General features: G+C 43.6%; 1 protein-coding gene across 1 annotated transcript in view; it reads left to right on the top strand.

The window, feature by feature from the left end:
• Positions 1-18,248, top strand: part of UMODL1 (uromodulin-like 1) — an 87,761-nt gene that overhangs the window by 33,091 nt on the left and 36,422 nt on the right. The window contains exons 7-9 of the mRNA XM_006870852.1: positions 6,544-6,798; positions 9,638-9,750; positions 11,434-11,653. Coding sequence (XP_006870914.1) covers positions 6,544-6,798; positions 9,638-9,750; positions 11,434-11,653 — 588 coding nt within the window. The remainder of the gene's footprint in view (positions 1-6,543; positions 6,799-9,637; positions 9,751-11,433; positions 11,654-18,248) is intronic.

The following is an 18,248-nucleotide window of genomic DNA, read 5'->3' as shown; positions in this document are numbered from 1 at the left end:
TCCAGCGCATTAGCCCACAGGGCCACACCAGGACTCCTCTATGAAGGCAGAAAAGACCAAAGCAATGTTTCCAGATCAGAAATTCAGAGTTAATTCCAGCTGCACAGGATTAAGGGAAACAGCATATGTTTTAAATTTTGTCAACAATCTGCTGGAAAGCTTGGAGGTACAAGCCCTTGGAAAATACAGCACAACTTTCAGATACTTTTCTTGTGAAATTAGTCACCTAATTAATGACACAAAACCCCAAAACGGTAAGAAATACTTGCACACTTAGCACTTTGTGGTTCAGGAACACATTCTGTTTGTGGGATAGAAGGGCAGGGGGTATTCAAGGGTCTTTGTAAGTCCTTCAGCATGATTCCTCTTCTCAGCTGGAACCTAACAGCAATCCAGTTCCATAAAGAAAGGTCTCCTGAACTTGTGGTGTGGCAAGGGGAGGGTGCCCTCCGGAAAGGCAGCCGGAACTGGAAGGAGGAAGAGCTCAAGTTTGCCCAAGCCAACGTTCTTCCTCCCTGATCAGATTTCCAACAATTAAACAATGAGGTGCTTGACTCACCTGCTCACGGCTTCTACCTCTATAAGGTCAGGTGCCAAGCCCAGAGGTCTTAGGGGAAGAAGGAATAGAATTGGACACCAAGAGATCAGAGAAAAACAGCCTCAGCAGAGATGGATCAGCTCTGCCTGGGAGAAACAAACACCATGGATTGAAGGACACAGAGAAAGAAATCCATGCACTTTATGGAGATAAACGCCAAGTCTCAGATTGAGGTGCTCAACTGTAGATGGGGAGGGCCACAGAGCAAAAGCTTCCATGTGGGGATTTCAGATCATCTGTGCTGCCGCAAAGTCAAGAAGTGAGTGGAATATCTAGGACCACAGTTCAAGAGGAACATTGAAAAGCTAAGGTACAACTCGAAGAGGGTGTGCCGACTAATAAAAATCATAGCCAAACCCATTACTTTTGTTTCAGTCAATTCCAATTCTTGGCAACCCCATGTGTGTCAGAGTAGAACAAGTTATGGAATTTTCAATGGATAAGATTTCATAATAGATTGTCAGGAAGAATCCAACTGCCAACCTATAGGTTAGCTGTTGTGTGCCCTGGAGTTGGCCCCAACTCATAGCAACTTTGTATCTAGGGTTTCCAAGAGTGACTGATGGGTTTGAACTGCTGATCAGTGTTTATCCAACAGCACCACACCCTACGGACCTCTCTAGGCTGATGAAGGGCCCCAAATCCAGATGATAAAGACTTAGTCTGGTGGTTCAAGCTCACCAGCTGCTCCTTGGAAATCCTACACAGGGTCGCTATGGGTCAGGATAGACTGGGCAGAACTTAACAACAGCAACAAGTCTGGGACAGAGAAGGGTAAGGAGTAGAAGGAATATTTTCAGTTTTACAAGATCTCAAGGCCTGTCACACAGAAGAGGGATTAACTGTAACATGTTAGAAGGTGGCCAAATTTCACAAGAACACACAAGGAAGAACTTGCTAACAAGTTGTGATGTGAGCCATGGGGCAGCTGCCTTGAAAACTAGCTCAAAAACATTATTCCTTAGGAGGTGTATCCATTTCATGTGATTGCTATAACAAATCACAGATTTGGTGCTTATAAAAGCAGACATCTACTCTCTCACAAAGGAACTCTGGTAGCGTAATAGTTACGAGTCAGGCTGCTAACCTCAAGGTCATCAGTTTGAAACTACCAGCTGTTCTGTGGGAGAAAGATGAGGCTTTCTGCTCCTGTAAAGACTCACAGCCCTGTACAGGGTCGCTATGGTCGGAACCAGTTCCACAGCACACCACCACTCTCTCAAACAGCAGCACTCTCTCACACTTCTGGATGCCAGAAGTCCAAAATCAGTTGTTATGGATTAAATTGTGCCCTCCAATACTGAAACCCTAACTCCTAGTACCTGTGACAATGACTCTCTGTTCATTGTTCTTGTTGTTGTTGTTAAGTGCTGTTGATTTAGTTTCGACCCATAACGACCCTGTATAGGGTTTCCAAGGAGCAGCTGGTGAGCTTGAACTGCTGACCTTGTGGTTCAAAATGACTTTGCAGTCCAGTGCATTAGCCCATAGCCACACCAGGACTCCTGTTTGTACATTTGTTGTTGTTGTTGTTAAGTGCCATCAAGCCGGTTCTGACCCTGCAGAGGGTTTCTAAGGAGCAGCTGGTGAGTGAGCTTGAACTGCCAACCTTGCAGTTCAAATGGCTTTGCCATCTGGCGCATTAACCCACAGTGCCACACCAGGACTCCTGTTGGTACATAGGGTCTATGAAAATATCAGTTAAGCTAACGTGGTTAAACTGGGGTAGGGTAGGTTGTAATCTAATATGACTTGTAGTCTCATCAAAGAGGAGAAGAGATAGACACACAGAGAAAAAATGGTATGTGAACACCAGGGCATTGAAGGAGATGTCTGGAGCTACCTGAAGCCTTGAGACAAGAAAGGATCTTCCCCTAGACACCTTTCAGAGAATACGGTCCTGCCAACACCTTGAATTCAGATTACTAGCCTCTAGAACTGGGAAAATAAATGCATGACTTGGTAAGCCACCTAGTTTGTGGTGTTTTGTTATATCAGTCATAGGAAACTAACACTTTGATATTTGAAATTAACGTGTCAGCGGACCATGCTTCTCTTAAAAGGCTCTAAGGGAGAATCTGTCCCTTGCTTCTTCCAGTTTCTGTGGCTGCTGACATTCCTTATCTTGTGGCCACATCACTCCAGTCTTCAGAACCAGCATCCCCAAATCTCTCTGTTGTGTCTTTACATTGCTTACTCCTCTGTGTGTGTGAAGTCTCCCTCTGTCTCACTCATAAGGATACATGTGATTGAAATTAGGGCCCACCCAGATGATCCAGGATAGTATCCCATTTCAAGATTATTAATTTATCACATCAGCAAAGACCCCTTTCCGAATAAAGTCATGTTTACAGGTTCTTTCTGGTGTCGCTGTCGGATAAGCATTGGACTTCTAACTGTAAGGTCAGCAGTTCAAATCTATCAGCTGCTCCATGGGAGAAAGATGAAGCTTTCTGCTTCTGTAAAGATTTACAGCCTCGGAAACCCTACAGAGGATCACTGTGAATTGGAATTGACTCGATGGCAGTGGTTTTGACTTTGGTTTGGTTATTTAAATTCTAGGAGGCCTAGTGGTGCCGTAGTTAAGTTCTTAGCTGCTAACCCGAAACGTCGGGGGTTCAAACCCACCAGGTGTTCTATAGGAGAAAGATGTCAGTCTGCGTCCATAAAGATTTATAGCGTTGGAACTCCTAGGGGGCAGATCTGGCCTGTCCTGTAGAGTTAGAATCAATTTAGTAACAGTGGATTGGGTTTGGGTATTTAAAGGTTTGTTGTTGTTGTTGTTAAGCTCTGTCAAGTTGGTTCCAACTCATCGTGACCCTGTATAGGGTTTCTAATGAATAACTTTGAACCACAATGCCACGTGGTTCAAACCTTTTGATCCAGTGCTTTCTCCTACAGCACCACCCCAGGACTCTATTTAAAGGATAAGGACCTGATGTTTTGAGAAGTTGTGATTTAACCCACTGCAAGACGTAGGATAACCTGAGTAAACTTTGCCTTTGAATAGCTTGATAATTTACTCCCTATTGGATTTTTAGAAAAGAAATTTCAGCCTTTCTCTACTTTCTTTTTACTGAGGCTTATATTTTTTCAGTGAGACGTATTTGTTTCCTCAGGGTGATGTAACAAAAATGCGACATACAGAGTGGTTTAAAATAACAGGAATGTATTGTTTCACAGTTGTTGGGGCTGGGATTACAAATTCAGGATGTCAGCAGGCTTGTGCTCCCTCCCATGTTTCTAGGGGAGAATCCTTTCTTGTCTCTTCCAGCTTCAAGTACACAGGGGATGCCCTGTGTGTAGATGCACCTTGACGTGGCTGTCTTTCCTCTGTCTGTCTGTGTTTCTTCTTCTCTTTCAAAAGGAAACCATTCAGATGGATTTGCTGTTAGTTATTAGGCATGAGTCAAGTAATTTCTGACCCATAGTGACCCAATGCCCAACAGAATGAAACAGTGCCCAGTACTGTTACCTACTCCCACCCTACTCCTATATAACCTCATGTTAACCTGATACATCCTCAGAGACCTTATTTTCAAACAAGCTCACATTCTCAAGTACCAGGAGTTAGGACTTCAACATAAAACTTTGAGGCAAGGGGAGGGGACACATTTCAATCTATAGCACATATGTTCTTAGAGAATAGAATAAAAAGTATGATTTTTAACAGACAGGGTCTTTCTAACTTCAGGGTTCTAGTGACTGAGAGATCAGGGAAAGGTGCCCCAACCTTTAGTGCCCCTCAGTTAAAACTCATTCTGTTTTTCTTGCCATAAAGGAAAATGTCAAAAAGAATGGGCCACTGTGCCCATGTCTGTTTGGATGATAAATGTACAGGTAAATACTGGTCATTTCATTAAAAAGTACACATGTGTTTTCTTCAAAATACACTGTACCTCCTGATCCTAGGAATGCACAAAGACACTGAGATTTGGATGACTTTTCAGTTTGGCACCAAGTGAAGCAAAAGAGGGAGGCTGGGCTCCTCTCTTACATTTTTTAACAATTCTCTATACCCACCTACTTTGAAGTGGAGTCCTGGTGTGGCACTATGGGTTAATGTGCTGAACTGCAAGGTCGCTTTGAACCACAAGGTCAGCAGTTCAAGCTCACCAGCTGCTCCTTGGAAACCCTATAGGGAGTTGCAGGTTGCCTTAATGGCACTTAACAACTTAACGACAGCTTTGAAGTGAAGGACCCCTGATGACACAGTGGTTAAGTGCTCAGCTGCTAGCCCAAAGGAAAGGTCAGCTGTTAGAACTCACCAGAGGCTCCATGGGAGAAAGCTGAGGCAGTCAGCTTCTGTAAAGATTACAGTCTTGCAAACACTACGGGGCAGTTCTACGTTGTATTCTAGGGTCGTTGTGATTCGCATTGGACGTCATGGCAATTCTTTTGGATTTACTTTGAATTGAAGGAGCCCTGATAGTGCAGTGCTTAAGTGCTTGGGATAAATGACCCGGTGATCTGCATCTGTAAATATTACAGTCTAGGAAACACTTTGGGGGGCAGTTACTCTTCCTATAGTTCACTACAAGTCGAAATCAATTTGAAACCACACAACAAGAACAACTTTGAAGACGCTCTTCCACAGCTTACAGGGATGAAGCACGCTATCTCATGTGCTAGGCTGCTGTCAAATACTACAAATGGGTAGCTTCAAAAAACAGATACTTATTGTCTTACAGTATTAAAAGCTAAAAGTCCAAATCAGGGTATCAGCTATAGGGGAGAGTCCTTCCTTGTTGGTATCCCCAGAATTCCTTGCCATTCTTTGTAGATTTCAAGTGTATGCCATTTTCAAGTGTGTAGTTTCAAGTGTACTTTACAAGTCTTTCAACTCTTAGTTAAATTCATTCCTAGGTATTTTATTCTTTTAGATGATAATGTAAATGAAATTGTTAATTTCCATTTCAGATTGCTTATTGATACACAAATGATTTATGTGTATTGATCTTGCATTCTACAACATTGTTGAATTAGTGTATCAGCTCTGGTAGCTTTCTTTTGGATTATTTGGGATTTTTATGTATTGTAGAAATGGCATGGTAGAAGTGTTTGACTTTCACTTCTTGCAGGGAAGAAAGAATCACCATCAGCATCAGCCTTAGACACACCTCCTCTCTCCAAACTTTTTTTTTTAAACCAATTCTGATAAGAGGTGTTCCTCCTATAGCATGCTACTTCTCTGCTGGGTTCAGTAATTCTTTGTAATGGCCATGTAGAACTCAGAGATAATACTTATGCTTATGGGATTTGTTAGGCAAGTAACCGGTGACAATTCAGAACTGGGACTAATGTTTGCGTAATGTTACAAAGCTCTTTAGCTCTACCAGTAAGTGCCCCAAAACACCCCACTCCATCAGTAAACCTCGTATGCTCAAAGGTACTCAACTCTCTCACTTTGTGGGTCTACAAGCATAATGTTGTCAAGTACCTGGAAGCATCCCACTCTGCCAGTAAGCCTCCTGCCCAAAGCTGTCCAGCTCTCCTACTCTGTGGGCTGAGGAACCTACCGTACCATCTCGTGTTGATCTCTGGGTTCTTTTGTCTCTGCCACCGCTGTTTCTCTGATGCTGCTCATCACTATCTTTTGCCATCTCCAACATTACAGCTGTCTGTCTCCTGGGTCTAGGCAGTTCCCAGAGTAGGGATGCTTCATGTTAAACCTATCAGGATGGCTAAACTGACCAATCTCTTCATTAGGGTTCCATGAACCTTATTTACATTATTATTAGCAAACTGTTCAATTCCTTTGGTGAACCACAAGCACTTTCTTTGCTTTGTCGTACCCAAAGTTTTGGTGGGAGTTACGAGACCAGAATCAACTTGAAGGCAATCTGTTTGGTTTTTTGGTAAATAAATCAAAACTATATTACCTACTTCAGAAAATAAAGCAATCCTTTGATGTTTTATGAATTGTCTGTTTTGTGCTTTTGTAGACTGTCCTCCTATCTGGAACTACATGACCTTCAATGTCACCAGCAGCAGTTTTCAAGTGTCTTGGAGTTTAAATTCCACCCGGAACCACACTTTCCAAGTCCAGGTTTACAAGGGTCAAGAGTTAGTCAGAAGTGCCAGGACCAGAGAGACGACCTTGGAGGTGGTGGGGCTGGAGGCCGGAGTTCTGTACGGGGTAAAGATCAGTTACCAGGAATGTGGGCCCAACGCCACCGCCACGCTGACTTTAAGAACAGGTATGGCCACTTGGCAGAAAGTCATCTGTTGCTTCTCAAGTTTGTTTTTCTGTCTTAGCCTCCTATAGCTGCTGTGACAAAATACCCCAAAGGGGCAGACATTTATTGTCTAATAGGACTTAAGGTTAGAAGTCTGACATCATCAGACTGTTGGCCACTCTGAACCCACATGGGTTTTTTCAATGGATCCGAGAGCAAATCTGTTCCACGCCTCTCTCCCAGCTTCCCATTTCTTGGTTTGTAGATGTACCAATCACATAGCACCCTTCTCTCTCTGGTGTCACCTTTTCTCTTGTAAGGACACCACCAAGAGGTTAGAGCCCAACCTACTCTGGTACAACCTTATGTTAAGTCTAACAGATAACATCTGCAAAGATCTTGTTTCCAAACAGGGTCATGTTCATGGGTATTGGGGATTAAAACTTCAGCACACCAATTCAATCTTGAAGCTTTCTATCATGGTTCTCAGGACATCTAATCATTGTCTTCCTATAATGAGGGCCCGGGACGTAATTGTTTGCCATGGAGGGAGTATGAGGACACTGAGTCCTGAGCATTGCCTAGTCTTGGCCAACACATGCTCCCCTTGCTTCTGTTCATCTCCTGTGGTTTGGACTTACTATGACAACTAAAGGGACTTGATATGGGCTCTGTGGATACTTCATTCCAGTTTGAAGAATTTATAACAGATTTACGTCCCTGGCTGGTTTAAATGGTTTGAGTCCAGCTACTAACAGGGAGTCCTGGTGTGGTGCTGTTGGTTAATGCACTGGACTACAAAGTCCACTTTGAATTGGGAGGAATTCCATTCAAGCTCACCAGCTGCTCCTTGGAAACCCTATACAGGGTCGCTGTGGGTCAGAACCCGACTCGATGGAACTTAACAACAACAACAACACTAACAGAAATGAATCCTGGTGTAGTGCTGTATAATGATCACAGGACTGCTAACCTCAAGGTTGGCAGGTCAAACCCACCAACCACTTTTTGGAAACCCAATACCAGGTTACTATGAGTCAGAACCAACTGGACAACTAACAGAAAGATTGGCAATTCCAATCCACCCGGAGACACCTTGGAAGGCAGGCCTGGATATCTATCACCACAGGATTACAGCTATTGTAAACCCTACAGAGCTGTTCTACTCTGAAAGGCATGGGGTCACCATGAGTCAGAATTCGCTCAGTGACAGCAGTATAATGTGTTCCGTTTGTTGTTGTTGTGAAGTGCCGTCGAGTCAATTCCGACCCATAGTAAACCTGTATTGGGTTTCCAAGGAGCAGCTGGTGAGCTTGAACCGCCAATCTTGCAGTTCAAACGGCTTTTCAGTCTGGTGCGTAAACCCACAGCACCACACCATTTAGGTAGGGGGAGGCAAAAGGTGCAATAAGGTACCTTTTTTATATTTAAAGACCTTTGCCACCCTTGATCCCACAGACCTGGGTCTGTATAACTTTCCAAACCGGAGTTCAGCCTCACATTAAAATATACACAAAGCATGCCTCATTTCTCAGGGGACACACATGAAGAGCTAACACAGTGAACATTCATTTGCGCCCCCAAGCAAGCACAAGCCAAATATGATCTCATTTCCAGAAGGCAGCTTGCCTGACCCGCTACCATTCCATGACCCATGCTGCCTTCTCTCTGGTCGTCAGTGGTACCTGGGTAGTGTACCTCTGTCCAATTTGGCAGGGGTGATGGAAGTTCTCCCCCAGCCAGGTCCTACAGCTTCCAGGGTGAGTGTGTGGGAGGCTTCTGGGGTGGGTGCAACTCTAAGACATTCTGGTCCAAGGGTTCTGAATATGTGTGCCCTTGATCTGGGTCCTGGCTCAGTAGTTCAGCAGAGGATAAAGAGGCAGAAATCGCTGTGTGGAAGATTCTACCCCATACACAGAAATGAGTCCTAATGGTAAGATTGGAGGCATTAAATGAAGGAAAGGAAGAACAGGCCTTCAATGAAAGGATCTTATACTCTTTAAGAACTGCTTTTGGGCTGATCCTATGCTAAACGGTCATAATTGGCAAGGTAGATCCCCAAAAGGGTGCTGCAAGGCCACAACCACATAAAATGCAAGATCACTTCCATGGACCCAGCAGGCTCCATCTCATTGCACCTCCACACTGCGCGCACGCGCGCGCACACACACACACACACACACACACACACACCTTTTATTCTCAAAATACTTAGGAGAAAGTGGCAGCTGCACTTGCGTTGAGGAAATTGGGACCAGAGAGGGAGTTACCTACCTGAAAGTCACCCATGAGTGAGGGCTGAGCTTGAGTTCATGGAATTCCTATATGCTACTTTCTCTGCACTCTGCAAATGCATCAAGCTCTCATCCCAAATCATTTCTAAAACCAGTTGCTGTCAAGTCAATTCTGATTGTAGATTTCCCCCAATTTGGCTACCCCAATATAAGACTGCAGTCCTGGTGTGGTTAATGCTGTGTGTTAACGCTGTGGGTTAATGCGCCAGACTGCAAAGCCGTTTGAGCTGCAAGGCCAGTGATTCAAGCTCACCAGCTGCTCCTCGGAACCTCTATACAGGGTCGCTATGGGTCAGAATCGACTCATCAGCACTTAACAACAACAACAACAATCTAAGACTAGAATCCTGGTGTGGTGCTGTAGGATAAGCACTGGATTGCTAACTACAAGGTTGGTGGTTCAAACCCACCAGTCACCCCTTGGAAACTTATACAGGTTTGCTATGAGTCGGAACAGACTCAATAGCACTTAATGATAGCAACAGCAGTCTAAAACTTATAGATTGAATTGTTTCTCCAGTGTGACTTTTGATGAAATGATTTCAAATAATTACTATCTGTCTCAGATGCCCAGGTATTTGAAGTCGTCATAAGGATTATCAACCGCAACTTCACGGAAAAGCTACGCAACCGCAGCAGTGTGGAATACCAGGAGTTTTCTAGACAATTGCTGCAGGAGGTAAAACCAGAGCACAGACACATGGGACTTTTCTTGGGGGTTCTGAGAGAGAACACCAAACATAAGCCAGCATTACCTGTCCAAACCTTCTCTGTGATTGCCACAAATTACATTTTACCACAGCTTCAGGGGAGGCTAAACCCAAATTGCACAGTAATTTCACATTCTTTTTTTTTTTTTTTTTTTCCTTTATGGGTTATTTGATCTAGATTTTGGAAATCCATTTTTGAAACATGAGCTTTGATTCAAATGGGCTGTACTCCTTGATTGTACACCTGGATTTTCTATTGAGCCTCCATCTGTGGCCTCTGTGTGATGTATCTTCCTGCAATGGTATAGCTTCATTAATGAAGCATTTGTCAGCGATCACCACATCCGTTTCTCTGTTGTGGCTAAAGGGAGACATCAGAACACACTCTAGATAAACCAGGCCAGTGTTAAATATTATCTATCCTTGCATAATAAATTGGGAGAAAGAATGACTTACTAAACTGAAAAAGGTCTGAGAGCCTAGAAGTCAACCTGCCACAATTTCATAGATACTGGTAGAAGACATGAGAGTCCTGGGTCAGGGACAAAGAACTTTATGATTTATAGAGAGCATCAGCTTCGTGTTCATATCAGCTCCCTTTGCCCATTGTGGTGACATGGAAGGGCCCAGATGGCTTTGTGTCAGAGCTGAGGAACCCCAAGCACAGGGAACCTGAATCTTTTACAGTAGGCCTAGATTTTTCTCCAGAGGGAGTCATTATCTTTTTTATCAAAACTAGTTGCCAGCAAGTTTATTCTGACTCATGGAGATCCCATATGTGCTTCTTGTTTTCAATGGCTGATTTTTTAGAAGTAGATCGCCAGGCTTTCTTTCTATGTTCCTCGGGATGGTCTTGAATCTCCAGCCTTTTGGTTAACAGCTGGAAAGGTTTCTTTATGATACTGGACAGGAAACAGATCTGCCCTTTGCTCTGGAGGGACATGCTGTATCTTCCAAGAGTGTTCACTCTACAGACATCCTTGAAAAGATATTCTAGAACAAAAGCAGTTAGTATCTCTCTGCTCCCAAGAAGTAAAGAAAAGTGTGAGACCCATGGAAACTCATCACCGAACATTCACCTGCAGGGGCATAAGGTTTTGAACTTTTAGAGAATCCCTTTTCTGAAGGATGATGTCGTCTTTGACCAGGCATGAGTGACTTTGAACACCTGGCTCTGCCTGTGTGTTTCATGGGGAGTATAGCCAGTCTGTATGTGTGTGTGTGTGTGTGAAGGGATAACTCCATATAGTCACAGGGATTGCTCCTCAATGGTCCCTGTTGGTCAGTCAGTCTATTCAATATTATGTCTCTCTGCCACTCTCATACCTTCATAGATATCTTCAGGACATCCAGAGGGACTTCTTCATTTAATGCTCCATAATTGGGAGCTTTATTACAGTAGCCATTTTGAACTCTCCAATAAACTCTAGACCTAGGCCAGGCTATTCCAGAGACAGCCCAGTTGGGGAGCAGTGAGTCAGGAGGGCATTTCTGCATGCCCCTCATAGGTTGGTTGCTGGGCACCTCCTCTTGATCTCAATGAAAACAGATAGATCCTGTGTATCCTCCATCAGTCGCACCTGGGTCCCTAGTAATGATTTTGAATATGTTGGAAACAAATATTCTATCTGAAGTATTGCTTTCTTGACTAGGTTGAAAACTCTTTCCCTCCGGCTGTTTCTAACTTGCACAGAAGTGGGAAGCTTCGGGTGGAGATTGTATCTCTCCGAGCTGGAAGTGTGGTTGTGAAGCTCAGACTCACAGTGCAAGATCCTGAGTTCCCAGTGTCTATTTCCACGCTCACGCCCATGCTCCAACCACTGTTTGCAAGCACAGTATTCCAAGTCGACCAACAGGGGACACTAGTGCAAGGTAGGCTCACCTCCCAAGCTTCAAGTGTGGCACCATGACACTCCTTTATCTTCTAGGCTACATTATTTTGGGTCAAAATATGAATAAAGTAAACCAAACACAAATTCTTGGTCTGTGTTCTTCACCTGAATCAGGCAGGCCTGAAACACACAGTGGACCTGTGTCTCACTTGCGTTTCATACCTGGTTGTTTCTCTTAAAGCTGGGGTTGAATTTACTCTCTATGAAGTGAAACTGTGGAGCTATCAGAGGCCCAGGGCACAGGAAAGCCTGACTGGGGGATCCCAAGAGGGTGTAAACCTTCTTGTGCTAATGTGTGGCTCTATTTCAGTAGCTCCTGGGGGGTGGGGGGGCAGTATTTATTGTACTTGGAGTTGCCTCAGGTAGGAAATTGATCAGAGGTCCTAGAAACTAGGGAGAAAGATGGGAAAAGTGGGAAGGAGAGAGAAAGGGACTGGATGCTGACATTTAAGGCAGGCTCTGCTGCTCAGATGCAGAGATGAAGGTCCTGTGTGCCTGTTAGTAGCAGCAGGGAAGTCTCTATTACAGCCAACAGCCTCAGTTTGGGGCAACATCAGTGGGATAGGAGGTTTCTCTGGGTTTCCCTCTGGGTCCTAGAGTGAGTTCTGTCACCTCCTTGTGTTCATATGAGTATGCTGACTCACTGGCCCAACTTACCTGTCACTCCCCAGGGAAGACCTGGAAAATACCTCTCAGCTCAGCCAGAGAGTTGCTCTGTTCAGTTAGCTGTTCACTACAGATTAGTAAGCATAAGTAAACCTGTGCTTAGCTTGCTTACAGGGTACTCTGCCCCTGCCAGGGATTGTAAATGTGAAAAGAGGCTTTGATTCTGTAGGAAGGTTATGTAGGATTGAGAGAGCGACAGATGTCAGCCATACCTAGAAACAGAATCTAATCTTTTCAGAAGTAGTGAAAAAACGTGGAATTGTTCACTAATTATTGGGTAACGTGATATTGCTCACAGCCTCTTGGACGAATTGCCACATAGCCCTCTGTAACTGGTTGGATTCCCACCTGGCTGGGCTGGGTAGGGGCTGGGGACTTGCAGGTGAGTCCTCATCCTGTGCTCCAATGGCCCACAGGCCCAAATCTAAGCCATCTTCAGGGGGCCAGCTGTCTGCCTTGATGCATCTGTTGTCCCCATGGAGCAGGGTTCAAATTGTTCCATGTCTCTGCTAAATGAGGATAATGGGATGTAGTGGGCTGAATGAAAGGCCCCAAAATAATATTTTAACTCAGAACTTCTGAATAGAACTGTATTAGCTTCCTAACGTTGCTATAACAAAATACAACAACTGGGTACATTTTTGTTGTTAGGTCGATTCAGTGTCTTAGTGACCCTATGCAAAACAGAATCAAACACTGCCTGGTCCTGCACCATACTCAGAGTTGTTGTTACATTTAGACCCATTGCTGCTACCATTGTGCCAATCCATATCATTGGGGGTCTTCCTCTTTCTCAATGACCCTCTACGTTTCCAAGCATGATGTGTTTCTCTAAGGCTGGTTCCCTCATAGTAGCATGTCTGAAGAATGAGAGATGAAGTCTTGCTATCCTGGCTTCTAAGGAATATTCTGGTTATACTTCTTCCAACACAGATTTGTTTGTTGTTCTTGCAGTCCATGGTGCTTTCAATATTCTTCTCCAACATCATGACTCAAATGTATCAATTCATCTATGGTCTCCCTTATTCTTTGTCCAACTTTCACATGCATATGAGGTAACTGAAAATACCATCGCTTGGTAAAGTATACTTTAGTCCCCAACTTGACAACTTTACTCTTGAATACTTTAAAAAGATCTTGTGCAATACATTTGCCTAATGAAATATATCATTTCATTTATTGACTCCTGTTTGCATGAGTGTTGATAGGAGATCCAAGCAAAATGTAGTCTTTGACAACTTCAATCTTTTCTCCATTTATCATGATGTTATTTATTAGTCCAGTTGTGAGGACTTTTGTTTTCCTTGTATCGTAGTGCAACCCATACTGAAGGCTGTAGACTTTGATCTTCATCAGTAATTATTTTAAGTTCTCTTTGCTTTTAGCAAGCAAGGTTGTATCATCAGTATATCACAGGTTGTTAATGAGTTTTTCTTCCAATCTTGATGCCATGTTCTTCTTCATATAATCCAGATTCTCGGATTGTTTGCTTAGCAGACTTATTGAATAAGTATGTTGAAATGAAACCATTCGGTATCACCTTGTTCTGTTCAAGAGGCGGCCTCTTGGTCTATGTACAGGTTTCTCATGGGCACAATTAAGCGTTCTGAAATAACCATTTTTTGCAAAGTTATCCATAGTTTGTTGTGTTCTACACAGTTGAAAGCATTTGTATAGTCAGTAAGCACAAGTAAACATCTTCCCAGGATTCTCTGCTTTCAGTCAAGATGCATCTGACATCGGCAATGATATCCTTTGTTCCATGTCCTCTTCAGAATCCAGCTTGGATTTATGGCACTTCTCTATATAATGCATCAAATCGATTCTTGATATGGTCTCTAAATTCACATGGAATATGTTCAAGATCCTGGTGTGGTGCTGTAGGATAAAGCACTTGACCACAGGTTGGTTTGAACCACAAGGCTGGTGGTTCAAACCCACCAGCTGCTCCTTGAAGACCTTATACAGGGTCAATAGGAGTGGGAACTGACTTAATGGCACTTAACAACAACAATGTTCAAAGTCATCTTTTGGCTCTCTTGGACTTATTTTCATTTTCCTTAGCTTAGTCTGAACTTGTATATGAGCAATTGATGATCTGTTTCACAGTTGGCTCCCCACTTGGTCTTGGCTGATGATATTGAGCTTTTGTAGGATCTCATTACACAGAAATAGTCAATCTGACTCCTGTGTATTCTATCTGGTGAGGTCCCTGTGTATAGTTGCCTTTTATGTTGTTGGAAAAAGGTATTTGCAATGAAGAAATCATTGATCTTAAATACTATCATGCGATCTCCATCATCATTTCTATCACCAAGGCCATATTTTATAACTACTGATCCTTCCTTTTTGTTTCTAGCCTTTGCATTCCAGTCACCAGTAATTATCAATACATCTTGATTGTATGTCTAATCAATTTTGCACTGAAGAGTTGGTAGAATTCTTCAATTTCCTCATCATTGGCTTTAGTGATTGGTATATAAGTTTGAATAATGGTGCTATTATATGTTTCCTTGTTTATTGTTGTTAAAGAGCTATTGAGCTAGCTCCAGCTCATAGTAACCCTGTATAGAGTTTCTGAAGAGTAGCTGGTTAGCTTGAACCACTGACCTTTCAGTTCAAACTGACCTTACAGTCCAGTGAGTTAACCTGCAGCGCTATACCAGGACTTCATGCTTTCTTGTAGACAGATGGATATTATCCTATTACAGGCAATGTTGTACTTCAAGATAGATCTTGAAAAGTTCTTTTTGACAGTGAACGTGGTACCATCTTTCTTCTGTCATTCTTGACACAGTAAAACATATGACTGTCCGATTCAAAATGGCCAATACCAGTCTTTTTTGGCTCAGTAATGCCTAGGGTAGCAATCTTTATATGTTCCATTGCATTTTTGACAACTTCTTATTTTCCTGGTTTCATACTTTGTACATTCCATGTTGCAATTATTAACAGCTATTTGCAGCTGCTTTTTCTCCTCATTTTGAGATGTGTCCTGTCCGAAAATGAAGGTCCTGACAGTACCAGCAGGGTCCTGTGTTGGATTAGGGGGAACCCTAAATCCAATCAATCATATTTTAGTACTCCACTATCCCTTTACCCCCACGAAGTTCCTGCATGGAAGGCAAGAATTCTACTACTCAACCATCGTTGCTCCCTCTGTGTCTAGTGGGAATCCCTTCCCCCTACAGGAGCCAGAGCTGACCTCACAGGACCACCCAAGCATAAGTCTGGTACACATTCCCAACAGCATCTCCACCACATCCTATCCTCCCCCTCACTCCTCTTGGCCTACAGAATGTGATTCCTGGGACTGGGCCACCCCTCTTCTCCAAGTCGCAGACCAGGGAAGAGTGGAGAGCAGCGCCCTCTCCAAGGTTCTAACTCAGGCCTTGTCTCATAGCCCAAGCGGCTGCAGGAGGCTGATTTGGAAGCTCTTCCTGCTTGTCCATCTGTCCTCTTTCTCTGAATCCAGCTTTTAGATGAGAGTAAATAAAGCTGGTTGGGTTGGGGTGCCCTCTTAGTTTGCTCTCTGCTTGAGGTGGGTAATTCTACATATCGAGCACAGACAACCCTATTCAGTAGGGTGATGTAAGTTGTCCCTCCTCTTCTAGGTGTCCCTCCATCCCTTCCAGCCTTGGCCTTGCAACACCATGCATCCCTGTAGGCTGGTAGTGGTGAAGCAGGGGTACAGAGCAGGCAGGGCCCAGCAGCAAAAGGGCTCTTCCCTGAGCCCTGAGATAACCCAGGCAACTGTTGCATTAGCAGGAGAGATTGCTGGTCCTAGGGAGAAGTTACTTTTGTAAAGCAAACCTGAAAACCACAGATGAGACTCTGAGTGTAATTCACTGTTGTTGTTCTTTTTCTGAACAAAACTGAAAACAAAAACAAACAACCCATCATTTGTCATCAAGTCGATGCCAGCTTGTGGCAACTGCATGTGAGTTAGAGTAGCACTGTGCTCCATTGGGTTTTCAGTGGCTGATCTTTCAGAAGTTGATCACAGGCCTTTATTCCCTGTCACCTCTGGGTGGACTTGAATCACCAACCTTTTGGTTAGCAGTTTGTTAACTGTTTGCACCATCCAGGGACTCTGGGCAAAAGAGAATGGGTCCTTTATCTTGATTTAAGTTCCATCCAGTCTGAGCATGCTCATCCCTGGATCACTCCTGAGTGTACCACTGACAGCTCTTGTGAAGTGTGTGCAAGAGAGCTCATGGCACCTGGGTGTTCACTGACACACCACAGAGAAACACGACCCTTCACGTGTCCTATCTGACCCCACCAGCAGAAGCAGTGCTTTTCAAAGTCCTTTCTTGGCAAACAAGCTCCAGTATTCTCCTACCCCACCCTGTTTATGTGGCATCTCAGTCCTGTTGGCCACTCTACTTCCCCATGATGACACCAGAACTGGCTCTGTGCTACAGGATGGAATTGTAGGGGTGTGATAAAACTGCCCTGCCCCAACTCCTCCATACCTGAAATATGTATTCCTTAAGGTTTGATTGCATGTTTATTGCATGTAACACAGTAAGGAAGGCAGAAGAAGAGTTGGTGCATTTTTACTGTGGTATTGATGACAAACATTGCAAAATACCATGGGTTGCAAAAAGGTTAAACAAATCGTCTTAGAAGAAATATAACTAGAATGCTCCTTGAAAGCCAGAAGGGTGTGACTTCAGCTTTCTTATTTTGGACGTGCCATTAGGAAAGGCCAAGTACTGGAAAGGACACCATGGTTGGTAAAGCAGAGGGTCAGCAGAAATGAGGGAAACCCCCCAATACAAGGTCTGACACAGTAGCCACACAAGGGAGGCACAACGACTGTCGTGGAGACAGTGGTGTTGGACCGGGCAAAGTTTTGCTCTGTCGGCGTACATAAGGTTGTTATGAACTAGAGCTGAGCAAACTTTCTGGTTTCACTGTTTTGTCTTCTGCCAGCTCTGATGATTAGAAAATGTGGGGTTGCTTGGACATGGGTAGTGAGGTGAGCAGTTAGGTGTCAGAGACTAGAGGGAGACTGTGGTATTTACTGAAATGGGGGTTACATAATATGCTTTATTGCCTCAACAAGAAGGACCGTACTTCCTGGTGACATACTACGGGGGTCTTTGAGCTTCAGGAACCATTCCCAGGGCATGGGAGAGGCACTCAAAGATCATTCCTGTACCTGTTGAGACACCTGGACACTCGTAACTGGTACGCAAAGTTCCTGTTCTACTTAACCTTACATTTCTTGAGTCAAATGTTTTTCTACTTCTTTGTCAAAACAAAAGGTATTAGGGGATGCTGGGAAAAAATCCCAATGTTCTGAGTCTAAGAACAAAGACTAAACACATTCACACTTTTGGGACGTAATGAAATACAATCACTAGGTGGGATTGTCTTATTTTTCTGGATTTCACAAGTTTTCCACCTTTGAGAGGTACACTTTTCTATTACTCAGTTCAGTGGAAAAAAGAGTTTTCCTTCTCTGTCAGGTTTCTTCCATGCACAGGTCTGGCTGTCATAGGTTTTACTGTACCACCACCACCAAAAAAAATTTAACTTTCATGTTCTTTGCTCCTTGTTTTAGTCAAGATTCTCCAGAGAAACAGAACCAATAAGATAGATGGTAGGCAGGCAGGCAGGTGGATGGATAGGTAGGTAGGTAGCTAGACAGAGACAGACAGACAGATAGATAGGTAAGTAGGTAGGTAGGTAAGTAGATAGGCAGGCAAGCAGACACACCAGCAGATAAATAGATAGATAGATTAGACATAGAGGCTTTGTATATATATGTGTGTATGTAAATATACACACATATATATGTATGTGTATACACACACACACACACAAACACACACACATATATATGTTGTTGTTATGTGCCGTGGTGTCGGTTCCGACTTATAGCAACCCTGTACAGG

This window comes from Chrysochloris asiatica, unplaced genomic scaffold (genome assembly GCF_000296735.1).
Source record: "Chrysochloris asiatica unplaced genomic scaffold, ChrAsi1.0 scaffold00154, whole genome shotgun sequence".
Taxonomy (NCBI): domain Eukaryota; kingdom Metazoa; phylum Chordata; class Mammalia; order Afrosoricida; family Chrysochloridae; genus Chrysochloris; species Chrysochloris asiatica.
The sequence above is the reverse complement of the archived record's forward strand: the minus strand, read 5'-3'. Positions and strand labels throughout refer to the sequence as shown.